General features: G+C 30.8%; 1 protein-coding gene and 2 long non-coding RNA genes across 3 annotated transcripts; 2 read left to right on the plus strand and 1 right to left on the minus strand.

Annotated features, from left to right (window-relative positions):
• Positions 1-8116: 8116 nt before the first annotated feature.
• On the plus strand, positions 8117-8698 carry LOC110717468. Its single transcript, XM_021896183.1, has one exon. It carries the CDS (start codon positions 8117-8119, stop codon positions 8696-8698), a length of 582 nt encoding a protein of 193 aa, XP_021751875.1.
• Positions 8699-10803: 2105 nt separating this feature from the next.
• On the plus strand, positions 10804-12329 carry LOC110718281. Its single transcript, XR_002510890.1, has 3 exons — positions 10804-11112; positions 11271-11367; positions 12213-12329. It is a non-coding gene; the product is annotated as an uncharacterized LOC110718281 (long non-coding RNA).
• A 532-nt stretch (positions 12330-12861) lies between these two features.
• Positions 12862-14533, minus strand: LOC110717699. Its single transcript, XR_002510769.1, has 2 exons — positions 14045-14533; positions 12862-13222 (listed from the first exon to the last, which is right to left on the minus strand). It is a non-coding gene; the product is annotated as an uncharacterized LOC110717699 (long non-coding RNA).
• Between the last annotated feature and the right edge of the window lie 549 nt (positions 14534-15082).

Consider the following 15082-nt stretch of genomic DNA (forward strand, 5'->3'; position numbering starts at 1 on the left):
ATTTCCATCATCAAATTCGTTTTAAAAAGTTCTTTATTCCATTTACAATATATTTAATCACAAACTTTTATATGTAGCCGGTCAAACCGTATCACCAACTTTTATTAGAGTTATTTCGTGGTATAGGTGTTACTTGGTCAGTGTTATAGTGGTTACTCAGTTTGTGTTCTGTATAAGGGTTACTCAGTTAGTATTACAAGGGTTACTCGATCAGTTTTATAGGGGTTACTTTGTCCGGCCAGATGGTGTGGCTAGCCGCATACAAAATGAATTGTTATTTAATTTATTTAAACAAATAATAGAGAATCGGTAAAAATAAGTTTTAATCTGTAAAAATAATTTTAGTTTAGTAAAGATACTTTAAGTTCGTAATTTCAAGTCAACAATAACATATATATCTATTTACAAACAAAACTACAAAAAGTACACTATTATATAAATATAAGCCATATGATATCGTATGTCTAAATATCCTACATTATAATAACGGATTATATAATCGTATTTATTAACATTCAAGTAAAAATGTCATATGAAAATTTTATCAACCATCTGGGCATCGTCCGGGCACAAAACTAATATATAAAGCTTAACTTTTAGCCAGGCCACGAGACACCGACACCTGGCATTTTAATTTTTCACCAAGTGTCACGCCATGTAGGCAACAATTAATTATTAGTATGACACGTAGGATAAAAATATTGGATAAATTTAGATATATTTTTTAAGATAAAAAAGTTAGTTTAGAGTTTTATTTTCAATAAAATTTGGATAGATTTTAGGATAAAATTACTGGTTTAGAGTTATATTTTCGATAAAATACCAATATATATATATATATACAAATAAAATTATAATCCTATTTTAAAAAAAAATTATAACTTTCAATAATTCTCCATAATTTATTATTTTTATATCATAATATTCGTGTTAAAGAGTATTTCCAAAAAAATTCTTTTATGATATACTTTAAAAATTATAACCCACAACTTTATGATCGGTAGTAATATATTTTTACTTTCAAACTAAGGGTTTCGAATAAAGTCTAGGAGTACTCCAATTATTAAATGTCAATGGAACCGTAAAATTAAATTACTCATCCGATTATGAACATTTAAAGCAACTAATGTTTCAAACGTGGATAGATTTATACATTAGTAATAATGCCTTTTGAAAAAATCATTATTTCTTATAATTATTTTATAAGTAGCCAATTAATGTAAGGTTTTTTAAAACATAAGGATATATATTATGGAGGGAACCCGGGGCAATGCCCAGAGGTATGTACTAGTATATATAAAGGGGCATTTTTTCCCAAGTTTTTAGTGAGCCACGTAGGATTTAATTTTCTTAACGCGCCATGTAAGATTACAAATTTAGTTATAGCCAATCAAATAAGAGATTTGTAATTTCTTTTAGAATTAAATACTTAAAATGCCACATAAGCTAAATTGACGAATGAGAATTTAAAGTTTGAATGAATAAAATAACACATTTTATTATCTACATACAAAAAAAATTGTTTTTAAAAAATACAAACAAAACTTGTATCGCACGGGTTTCATCTTCTTAAATATATTATAAATGAATCTTATTTTAAAGAACTTTTTGAAACGAATTTTATATTAAAAATAAAACCGGTTATAGGATATTTATTTAAAGTTATGATTAATTTTGTATATATGAAATATTAGAAGTATACCGATAATAAAAATCTATATTACATTTTTATCTTAAAAAATCTATCAAAAAATCGCTTACTTAGCCACAAATGTGTCACAATAATACCCATTTGTCGCCTACACAACGCGATACTTGACTAAAAACTAAAAACTAAAATGACAAGTGTCGTTGTCTCGTGTCCTGACTGCGAGACCGACTTTATTTATTAGTGATATGATATTAGATTTATAAACCTACTACTACCATAAAATATACATGCATGTACTCCATACTAAGTCTTTATCAACTAGACTACGAATCATAACAATTGGGTGGTTAGAATTTGTTGACGACAACTTGAGTGGTTAGGATGTGATTTTATGGTATTCTATTCATATTTTTACCACCTCCTGCATCTTTCAAATCACAAAAAATGAATTTTTTTTTTTTAAAAAAAAATTGTGTACTCCGTATATAAATTATGCTTAATACATTCATATAATTAAAACAAGTATAAGTAATAAGTAGCGCAAGTAATAAAATATCACACTGTTGATACAACTTATTTGCAATACACTTGTTTTATTATATGTTGGAGTGTTGGACACATACATGTCTAACATTTATTTAAAAGATAAGATGCCAGGAGAAAACTTGGAATAAACATAAATTCATTTAACTCCCATAAGTGTGAAAATTCCGTTTACATTTTAAAAAAAAAAAATAACGTCTGAAATTCGCATTGAATGTCAATCATTCAACTAGTCCATGCAATGTTTTAAGATGCATGCCTTAATTGCCTTTAGTATCTATCAATCAAATTAAATTCTCATTTTATGGTCCATTTAAATCCCACAAATCACTGTTATATGTGACCGATTTGACATAATGAAGGTGGTATGCTTAGAGGAAGACAATATAGAAAAATGATCATTAGATTAGACTACTAGCATCACTAGTTCACTACGACATTAAGATTCTTTAAATTGCTTCATTCTCAAAAGAGAAAGTAATACCCCGTGATAAGGATTTATATATCAAGGTTCAAGGACTAATTATTCCAATTAATAACAATTAACAAGTAACTTAAGACCGATTTCAGAATTATGCCAACTTATTCTCTTATATCAACCATTTTACCCTCTCTAGTTTTTTGTCAATAATCAATATACTTATTTTATTTTTATTATTTTTATATATAATATGCTTCGAAGGAGTATAAGTAGCCAAAATAATTCTAAATAATTTATAATCTTAATAATAAAAATAAAATAAAAAAACAGAGGAAAACACAATCTTCACACCACCATGAAGGTTCACTGCAACAAAAAGATGTGGTAGATTTCATATTGACGCCTGTGTGTCGCAGGCAAACCATGTGCACTCTTTAAGGATTTGTCAACAAATTAGACTTTTGTGTTCATCAATTACCTTAAGCCGATTTTACATTGGGTCTACGATGAATATGAAATATTATTGTCATCCCAATATTTCATTCTTCGGTGATTTAATTAATTTGCTTTGTGTTCATTTAATTTGGAGTTATAACTTCGATAATGCTATACGTAATTAACTAATTAAAAGAATTTTATAATAAGGGTCAAATAAATGTTTGTGATAAGAAAAAAGAATTGATTAGTAGATAAAAGTATAGACCATAGAGATAAGAATTTTGTTTGGCCAATTTAACACTTGAATAGAACTTCATTGCAAACTCAATTGTATTGTTCATCTTTTTGATATATGTTGGTGAATAAGTTAATCATAAATAATGCTCAAGACTTATCGAACTTTTTCTTTTTTTTTAATGAGGTCTTAAAATACCTGTCTTTTTTAATACTCATACATACTACAAAACTGCACTCATTTTTCGCACCCATTCATATACTTCTTTACCCTTTATTTTCTAATACAAATATATATTTCGTACATTTTTCTTACCATCCTACTCCTTAAGTCCTTTACAATAACTTGCCCCAAGGCCCCCAACCTACATGCATGGTCACCCGATCCCAAACTCTCTTTTTCAAAGTATCATCCCTAAAACAATTAGTGATATTGAAAATTCAATTAGAGATAACTTTGTATTAATATAATTATATAACATCATATTTAAGACTTTATGTGCAAAATTACTAGTACATTCTTAATTTTATCATCTCATATCAACTTCAATTCATATATCAACACTATTAAACAGCGGTTAACGTGAGAATTCCAAAATGGATATCTTGACATTGCTTAGCACTCAAACATCCTTCCATTCACTCTAAACTTTCAAGACACATATTTTTTTTAAATTTCATAGCCTAAATAAATGGAACAGTTATTAGTATAAATTTTCTTAATTAGATTTATATTATTAGACTTTTATCTTAAATTATAAAATTATTATTATATAATTATTTGAATACATTTAAAAATTGTTACAATTTAAAGAGCTCAATGTTGACCTCCACATTCTTCAACTATAATTTGATGACCAACGGTTATGCATGTGATGGGAATCACACCACTACCTTTATATTCTTTCAATATAAATCAATACAGAGTAAATATTACGAGTACATTACTACAATGATATAAATTTTATTTATTCAATTATGTTTTACCGAACAATAAAATCATCAAGTACATACTCTCTATTATGGGCTTAAAATTTAAAAGAATCTTAATTAGATACATGTATTTGATAGCAATTCTTAACTCACTTTACATGGAGATCAGTTCACAATATTAATGTGCAAAAGCCTAAATAATTGTACTTCACGATTAAAAGATAGAAAAAGCGCATGATTCAACAAACTAAAGATAATCATCATGTGGTCGGCTCGTCTTTGGCTAGTCAACCTCTACATTCTTGTTTACATTTTGTACACTTTTCTATTAATTAATAATTAATAATGTCTTGTACATAGTTACATACTAAAACCTTACTCCATCCAATACATTGTTATTCTTAGTTTATTGACTTTTTATTTTTAAAAAAATGAAAGTATTGTACGTATTATTAATAATCATTAAAAGACTTGCTAGAAAATTAATGATGGGTGAAATAATAAACATTTTGCGTATGTAGCTTGGCAACTTCTTAAGACTTAATTAACCACAAGAAGAAATTAAATAATAATGCAAGTTGTTAGATGATCGATCTCAATATAATACGTAGTAGTTTCAAAGTAACTTCAACTTCAAAATAGTTATACTTACATTTTGACTTTTGAGGCATTCGCTTATAATTTATTTGATTCTATGAATAATCTTAGTCAAGTAGTCCTACTTAATTTACTTTAAGCTACATATTTCAACAGCAAAGCATGTTCCAAAAGGTCTTGCAAAAGATATTATTAGTATATCTTTTTTAGGGTGTATTCTATTTATCTGATTTTCACTTATTAGAATTTAACTTAATTTATCTGAACTTAACTGAACTTATCTAAACTTATTAAAACTTATTTTAGTTGTAATTTTAACTTGGGTAGCCCTTATCAGAACTTATTTTTCCTGAATTGAATTTATTTTTCCTGAATTGAACTTATCTTAACTTATCTGAATTGAAATAAGTGAAAATAAGGTGAACAAAACAGTCCCTTGATCTCGAAGTCGATAAAGAATTATCGGGTTTGAATTATATAAGGACCCATTTCAGTTCAATTCTAAAATTTTGGACCCAGTCATAACTAGTTTCCATTCTCAAGTTTTGAACTTATTTAGGATACTCCAATAGTCATTCTAAAATTAGGTACCTGTTCTAAAATTGGTTACATGTTGGAACCAATTTCAAAATTAGTTACTAGCGTATTGATTGGTACTAATGTTAGAAACAAAATGTCTTTTCATACACCATGAAAACTCAAATAAAACCAAAGCACATTATCAAATGAAATGAGTAATATGCTAATATATGTAAAGATTTATCATGGAATTAAGAACTAAATGTCTAAATTTAAAATGATGTAAAAAGGACAATGTACATCCTTTAATTTGTGAATTATTAATTAGGAGGGAGAGTAATAGTGGTGGAGCACAAATACTACTTGGTATGTTATCAGATATGGGAGAAAAGATGGACACAAAGTGTTGTATTGTACATTTGTACATAGAATTGGTGGGCAATGTGGGTCTCCATGTACTATTTTTAGAGATCAAAAATTAATTAATAAGGTACCGATGGATCAACTGCGCCCCCAAAGTGCTATACAAGTAATGGGTGACATAAATATATCCCTTAAATCTAAATCAATGCCATCTTATTACATTATAATAATAGCTTAATTAGTATTTAATCATACAAAAATTACTCAATATTGCTATTGTTCATGAACCATATGAGTAAGACTCGTGGAATATTTCACCCTTTCAAATAGGATAGGAAGCATGCAGGGGCGGACCCACCTTTAGTCATAGTGGGTCCGGTGACACAGTATTTTTTTTTTAAATAAAATATCAAAGAGACCCCTTATTATAGATAGGCGATCTCTTTGATGCTGCTATTGGTAACAACAAACAACATCAAAGAGACCTCTTATTAAGGTAGGAGATCTCTTTAATGCTGCTATTATTGCTACTTAAATATTAAAGAGATCTGTTATTTATATAAGAGGTCTCTTTGATGCTGCTATTGCATTTCGCAATTGTTTTGCGCTACTTTCTTTTTTCATTAAAGAGACCAGTTATATTTAATAACTGGTCTCTTAAGTTATCTCACTTTTTTTTGTATAATTTTTTAATAATTTTTTTTCCCTTTTTATATCTTATATTTGTACAACCGATTTTAATATTTCCCCATAAAGCTTATCAATTAACTAAAAAATCATAAAGTTAATTCAATATAATAATTTTATTGTACCATTTGTTTATAACATGTTATTTGTAGTATTTTCGACTTGTAAAATTGAATTCTTAAGTACTGTATTTGGTTGTGGTATGTATTTTTGTGTCCTATTTTTGGATTAAAATCAATTTGGTGAAATATACATATATATATATATATATAATTTTTGGATTGAAATTAATTATAAACAAGACATGGAAAAAAAAAATTATACTTTCACAAATGATCAATAATTGATGGTGACACACTATCTCGGAAATCTTGGATCCGCCACTGAAAACATGCATGATGATGATGATCTTAGAGCGCGGTTGCCCATTGCACGGGTTTCATGGTCCATTGCTCCATTACCTATTGTTTCTTTAATGATTATATACCAAGGAATAACAGGAAACATACATGCATGTAAAATTATGCCATGAAAAATATTAGGATTTGGGTTTTTTTTTTTTTTTTTTTTTTTTTTTTTTTTTTTTGTAATTAATGATACATGTGGTTGATAATTGACATTATTAAAGAATATGTTTGTAAGTTCTTCAGCGCCATCTCTAAAACTAATGGATTTATGATAATACACAGCATGTACTCATGATTTAGGTGTTTGTGCGATTAGTCAAACCACTAGATACGACTATGTTTTTTCTTAATTAGGTTATGGTGCGTAGTATCTAATGTATCTATGATATAACTACATAAAGTATGGAGATAAAATTATGACTTGCTTTAATTGGAAAATTGAAGTGGTTTCATTTTATATTCTTATCGTATATTGTTAAAAAGATGTTGAGCTTCTAAATAGTCGAAATAAGTTCATCAAGAGAATGAAGCCTTGGACGATATATTTTACTTCAATACATATTATAACTAGCTATATCACTATATCAGCCATAACAATGAGTAGTCTTAGACGGAGTAGTTAAATTCATTAACTGAGCACACCAATTGTTGGAATAAAGAAAGGAAATTCAAAGAAGTCGGGCGCAAGAAGAGTCGTAATTTTCGGGAGCTTCGTCGCCCGATCGGGCGTGAGAGGACGTCTGAAAAAGAAGAGTGTCCGCCCGACCGGGCGCGAACTCGTCCGTTGGACTCCAACGACTTCCTTGGATTCTTCTTCTTGTTTGATTTCTTGTAACCCCCCATTTAAGAGGTTGTTTATGGTGATTAATTCACTATGTTTATTATGATTTTATTCCTCCATTGATGATAATATTCCTCTATGATCTTCTATCTTCCTCCATCCATCATTATAAATTGAAGAATGATTTTTTTGATTTGATACTTGGAAATATATCAAACACAAGCTAAACACTTTTGTTCTTTGGGCATAAGTTTTCATAGACTCCACCTCTTACTCTAAAGTGCCTTAGTGTGAGAGTGGTGTGTAACCTTAGGGGACGATCCGACGATAACAATTGTGCACCCCGATTGCACCGGAAATTCATTTTCAAAGGCAATGATTCATCACGCCACATCGAATTTCCTCTTTTGCTTTTGTTCTTGCTAATTTTTGTTGACTTTTGTTTAAGACACCATTTTTACAACAATTTTGAAAAAGAATGTCTATTGCAAATAGTATTATGAACAAGACTCTTCCCGACCTCTCTAAGTTGGAACCTCTTGATGGTCTCTAAGTTAGAACCTCTTGATGGTAACAACTATAAGAGATGGTCACAAAAGTTACTAATCTTCTTTGAACAATTGGAAGTAGATTATGTTTTGAATGAAGACGTTATTGAGACTCTCAAGAATGCGGAAGAAGCTGCTAAAACCGCTACAGCAGCAATTCCGGCGGCCACAATGGAAGCCTTGAAGAAGAAGGAGAAGGACAACAAGCTTGTTCGTGGCCATATCCTCAACCACATGAACAACACTTTGTTTGATTTGTTTGTCAATTTCAGGTCAAGCAAGGTTATATGGGATTCTTTGGAGAAGAAATATGGAGCAAATGATGCCGGGAAAAAGAAGTACGTGGTGGGCAAGTGGATCAACTTCAAAATGGATGATGAGAAGCCTATCATGACTCAAGCTCTTGACTATGAGAACATGGTGACCGAAATCCTTGGTGAAGGCATGAAGATGTGTGAGACTCTTCAAGCCAATGTTCTCTTGGAGAAATTCCCTCCCCCTTGGAATGACTACCGTAATTCTTTGAAGCACAAGAAAAAGGACATGACCCTCCAAGAACAAATTATCAAGAACTAAAAAGATTTAAATGACATGCAATAACAAAATGAAATCAGAAATTAAATAGAGAAAAGTGAAAGAAGTTATTAATTGAAGCTTCAAATGTTGAGTACAAATGTTGAATCTTGAGAATAATCTTTGAAACTTGCTACTACAATGATTAATTTGAGGATTTCTAAGCTAAAATACCAAAGGTGATTGTTCCAAACTAAGAGAAAGTTGCGAAGAACTATGCTACTGCTGTCTCATTTAAAATGAACTAAAGGGGTACTATTTATACTCCTCGAATTACATAGGGAAATCCGTCAAAAGTAACCCGGATTCCCAGTCAGGAGCGCTCGCTCCTCCAGTCGGGAGCGCCAGCTCCATAATCTTGCACGCCTGCTCCCCTGTTCTTCAACATGTGGCAGATTCAAGCCAATAGGGAGGAGCGCCCACTCCTAATATTCTTAGATGGAGGTAGATTCAACTCGATATGGGAGGAGCGCCTGCTCCTATGGGTGTGCACGCCCGCTCCTCCCTGCTTCAAAAAGTGGCATGGTGCCAATATCAGGAGCGCCCACTCTGAAGGAACCGCACGTCCGCTCCTGCCAAACTTTGAAAGATGGCAGAATCGTGTAAACTTGGTAGGAGCGCCCGCTCCTCCAGGAGCGGCCTCTCCCTCTTCATTCTTGCTCCATCTTAAACCCTTCGAGAACTATTCTTGTGCCAAAACTTCACCTACACCTGCAAGTCAAGTACACAAACACACAAAGGGAGGGCAAAGCCAAAATGTAAGCTTTATATACAAAGGGGCTAGAAAAAGGGGAAAAGATTAAAAAAACCGGGTTAAAATCACCATAATAAGTGGTTAAATAAACCACTTATCATCGCCCAACCGGGCGCGAGAGGACGTCTGAAAAAAGAGGAGTGTTCGCCCGACCGGGCGCGAGAGCAACCCAGATTTTGTTAGGGTGCTCGCCCGACCGGGCGCGAACTAGCTATATCACTATATCAGCCATAACAATGAGTAGTCTTAGACGGAGTAGTTAAATTCATTAACTGCACACACCAATTGTTGGAATAAAGAAAGGAAATTGAAAGAAGTCTGATCCGGGCGTCCGACCGGGCGAGCACCGCCTGACCGGGCGCGAGAAGAGTCGTAATTTTCGGGAGCTTCGTCGCCCGACCGGGTGCGAGAGGACGTCTGAAAAAAGAAGAGTGTCCGCCCGACCGGGCGCGAACTCGTCTGTTGGACTCCAACGACTTCCTTGGATTCTTCTTGTTGTTTGATTTCTTGTAACCCCCCATTTAAGAGGTTGTTTATGGTGATTAATTCACTATGTTTATTATGATTTTATTCCTCCATTGATGATAATATTCCTCTATGATCTTCTATCTTCCTCCATCCATCATTATAAATTGAAGGATGATTTTTCTGATTTGATATATACTTGGAAATATATCAAACACAAGCTAAAAACTTTTGTTCTTTGGGCATAAGTTTTCATAGACTCTACCTCTTACTCTAAAGTGCCTTAGTGTGAGAGTGGTGTGTAACCTTAGGGGAAGATCCGACGATTACAATTGTGCACCCCGGTGGCGCCGAAAATTCGTTTTCAAAGGCAGTGATTGATCACGCCACACCGAATTTCCTCTTTTGCTTTTGTTGTTTATTTCTGTCGACTTTTGTTTTAGACACCACTTTTACAACACTAATCACCGCACAAAGGATATACTTGCTTGAATTCTTAAAGAAATTCAAAGTTTAGTTATGATATATTATGTGCAAAAACTCAAATGACAACTGTTTCGGATGAAGACCATGGGTCCTTCGTCTGGACCTTTCTTGTGGGCTGAAGACTGGACTCGGCCCAAGTGATGATTGGGGCGAGGGTTTCTTGCACAGTAAACACACTAATCTGACCACGGGGGTTGTGCCAAGCAAGGCCCCTCCGATGCCGAAATCCGTACAGTGTTCTCTAAAGAGAGAAAGTTATGCAAGAGAATTAATTGCTTGAGGCTAATTGTGAATGAATGGAGAGAGAGAGAGAGAGAAGGCTTTTATACCTTGTTCAAATAGAATAAGCGGGCTTTGAGGTCAAATGGGCTTGCCATATTGACTTGGCCTTTGACTGACTAATTGGTATACACTAGACCCTAGTGTAGGTAGGGATACCTACACCCCCCTCTAAATGATGCGTTTATCATGTTACCCACATCCCATAACCCACTAACCTACTGTAACTACCCACCATTCTCTCTAAAACCTTCTTCTTCATTTCTCTAGACTTTCTCTCTCATCAAAACCAGAAAATATGAACCAAAATTGCTTCAAAATACTACGAAATTGCTTCAAAATACTACGAAATTGCTTCAAAATATTGCTAAATTCCTTCAAATGTCTACATTTGCGAAGAAATTCAACAATCGCAACAACATTCACAGAAAGAGTAAGTAATTTTACTAAAAAATTTTGTATGAACCTATTTTTTCTACTACGTATTTCATTTTGAAATTACATGTTCAGAAACATAATCTAACTTGATTAGAACTATTTTATGCAAAAATCATTAAAATCTACTATGTTTTGTGTTTTTTTTTTTTACAGAACCGAAAAATATATTTCGAATTAGAGAGATAAAGAGAATGAGGATTCAGAGAAGAATCCTGTTCGTTGAACATAACAAGGCATAGTCTGAAGAAACGTAAGTATTATTTCAAAAACCTATTTAAACAAGAGTAGAAAATTTTTTTAAAAAAAAAAACAACGAACAAAAGTCTCAAGTTGTAGATCTAGAACTTTTAAAAGATATTAAAAAGTCTTATGGTATAGATGTTAACATTTCTACGATTCCGAGTTAATATACGAACATATATAGAATTATAAATGTTCATTTGTATATTTGAATTTATTTGAGTTTATATTTGACTTTATATGCCTAAATAAATAATGTTCATTTTTATGATATGTTATGCACATTTATGAAATGCATAAATAATCATTCATTTGAGTTGAGAAACTGACTTATTTATTCTATCAAATCTTTTGATCATTTATGAAATTCATAATGTTCATTTACATATAAAGTAATGTTCATTTTAAAATATATGTTAATATTGGTTCATTTCAGTTTACATATATATTTATATGCCTAAATAACGAATGTTCATTTCTTTTATACATTATCCTCATGTATAATATTGATAATGTTCATTTGTATGCATTAAAACTAATATCTTACAACTAATCTAGCTATATTGTAGTGATGTCCAAAGTTACATATTTGATATAAATTTGCACATGGAATTGAAGAATACGTAGTTGTTTTGGAGAAGATAAAATGGCTTAACAACGCTGATTATACAAACTGCGGAGTATACATTATGAAGCATATAGAAACATTCACTACTAAACTTAATGAGAGTTAGATTTGTGATTTGAAACCAAATAGTGTAAAAGTGATAAATGTACAATAATGTAAGATATATTGTTCATTTATAAAGTAGTGTATATAATAATTAACATTTGTTAATTCATTTTGTTCAACAGGTGAACCAAATTAGGAAGCAAGGATGCGGAACTGATGCTATTTGAAGAAAAACACTAAATATAGGTTAAATAGAAGATAAGCAAGGAAGTTTGCAAATGAATAGTACATGTTATATGTTCATTTAGGAAAGTGTATATGTTCATTAATGAATGTGTATATGATCATATCTTATACTTCCTCCGTTTCTTTTTACTTGCAACACAGCCTTGTGGCACGTGTTTTGAGGTCGGGTTTATGTAATGTAAACGGATAAATTATTCATTATAATTTTTACAAATGATACTTAACCCTATTCTAATCTTCGTGTAAAAATTATATTGATAAATTAGCTCGTTTACCCTCACTAATCATCTCCTAAAATTGCGTGCCTAAAAGGTGTGTTGCAAGTAAAAGAAAACGAAGGAAGTATATAGTTTTATAGATGATTTTTTTTGGAGGAAAATAGACTTATAGATTTTATTTGTTAAAAAAATTTATTGGAATTGATATTTCATTTTAATCTTTATTTGTATGAAAAAAATATATAATTTTTAGGTTTTATGAATTGGTTGTTGGTTCTTTACTTTTGTTCATTTTCAAATTGATAAATAATCATTTACATATGTTGAATTTTAAAAAAAAAAACAATATACTAAAAAAGGTATTATATAGAAACAAATTCTTATGTCTTTAACACTTGAAGAACTTTGAACAAGAGCACCTTGATCATTTATTGGAACCGTGGGAGGAATAACTTAAACATTTGTCGATTGAACATTTCTGGAATGGGGTTTAAACATTTCTGGATTGAAGTTTGAACAATCCTGAGTTGAAGTTGGAACAATGCCAAGAACTACGGGTGGAACAAAATATCTAGTTTGAGATTTTGTAGACGCATTAGTACTCTTGGATTAACTTGAGCATCATTTTTAACACCAGCACCACCTTTATTTATAGGAACATTACATTGAGCTTGAGCAGCAGAAACACCAGCAACACTTTTATTTATAGGAATATTTAAATCCTTCGACTGCAAAACAAATTAAATGATCATATTAAAATATATAAATGTTCAATTACAAACACTTAAATAAACAGATAAGAAAAACAAAAATTTAGCAAGATATGAAATATCAGCTTTTTTTCCCACTGCACGACAATTTAATATACAATTATAAATGAACATAACAAGTTTCAAAAAATGATCATATTAAATCCTTTAAACACTAAATCCTTCGCCTTCAAATAAAAGTTAAATGATCATATTAAAATATATAAATGTTCAATTTCAAACACTTAAATAAACAGATAAGATCAAAACCTTAGCAAGATATGAAATATCAGTTTTTTTTCTCATTGCACAAAGTTTTAATATACAATTATAAATGAACATAACATGTTTCAAAAATGAACAATAATTAACAAATACAATGTTCAATAGCAAAATTGCACATGATCAATGTGGAAAATTTTGACACATAATATTATCAAGAAAAAATGGTAAAAACAAATAATCATATATGACATAAAAAAATTAAGAAGTACAAATGATAACACATAATTGATTAATTTTAAATATAAAAATGATCCAAAAAATAAATAAATAAATAAAAGCATACAAACAAAATCACGCAATTTTCAAACATAGAGCAATGAAATAAATTGAAGCAGCGAAATATTCATAACAAAGTATGAACAATCCAAAAACGTTCATCATAATCATAATCAAATTTTGAAAATTGAAGCAACGAAAAGAATAATAATACATAAATTAAGTTGAAATAAACAGAGCATTATAACACAACAATGTATTGATGATAAAAATTACAAAATTATGATTGTAATTACTCACATTGTTGATGAACAAACGAATCAATCAATCGAACTCTAGAAGACGGAAACCCACTTTCGTAATCACGATCGAAATTAGCAGATGAAGAATCAGCCATTGATGATCAACAACAATTATCAAAATCGTAGGAAAAATAAACGGCAAAATTAGTATAAAATCAAATGAAGAAGATGAATTAACTAGAGAGAATGTAGGTAGAAAAATGGAAATTGATCAATTGAGGAGAGAGAAAATATTGGATTTAAAATCATTTATATACATAGCTTGAATAATAAGAAACAAGGAATTAAAAAAATAAATAAAAAAAGGAAAGAATTGAAGCATGAATTAGCTTGTGAGTACTCCCCGCAAGCTACAAAACGGCGTAGCATCAGGGGGTGTAGGTAGACCATCCTACACTAGGATGTAGGGTATAATTTTCATTGACTGACTTGGCATGACTTGAGAGAGGGTTGATCCTCCTTTGGGCTTGCAATTGAATCATTTGTGGTCCGGTCCAATTGAAGTAAATTGGACCCAAACAACAACTAAACAATTTTAGGTACATAGTCATTTCATTATATAATATGAATACTAATAATAATTGCTCTTATACAGTTATACCCAATATAACCGTGCATAATACGTATGGGTCCACAATATAATATAAACACCAACAAGAATTGATAAGTTGAGAAAAAATGGTTGGAGAATATGAATCAAAAATCAAAGAATATAATTGATAGTTAAGTTGCAAACAAAAATGTTAAATTAGTTATATATCCTAAATTTTGATAAGAAACTAATATCCGTGATTCAATGTCATATAAGACATATACATGTGGGGAAATATTTTCTTTGCCGGTCTCTCCAAATTTATGCAAATAATGTTATGAAAAACCAGCTGATATATCTAAATGCCCATGCATCAATTTATATAATTGACATTATTTTTGGCTCTATATTATGCACGTAGGACCAGCTTTAATTTTATGTTTCTTTTAATGGAAGGATTATATACGAGGAGACACTTAGTTGATGATAATTATGTTAATTAGC

Source organism: Chenopodium quinoa, unplaced genomic scaffold (assembly GCF_001683475.1).
Source record: "Chenopodium quinoa cultivar QQ74 unplaced genomic scaffold, ASM168347v1, whole genome shotgun sequence".
NCBI lineage: Eukaryota > Viridiplantae > Streptophyta > Magnoliopsida > Caryophyllales > Amaranthaceae > Chenopodium > Chenopodium quinoa.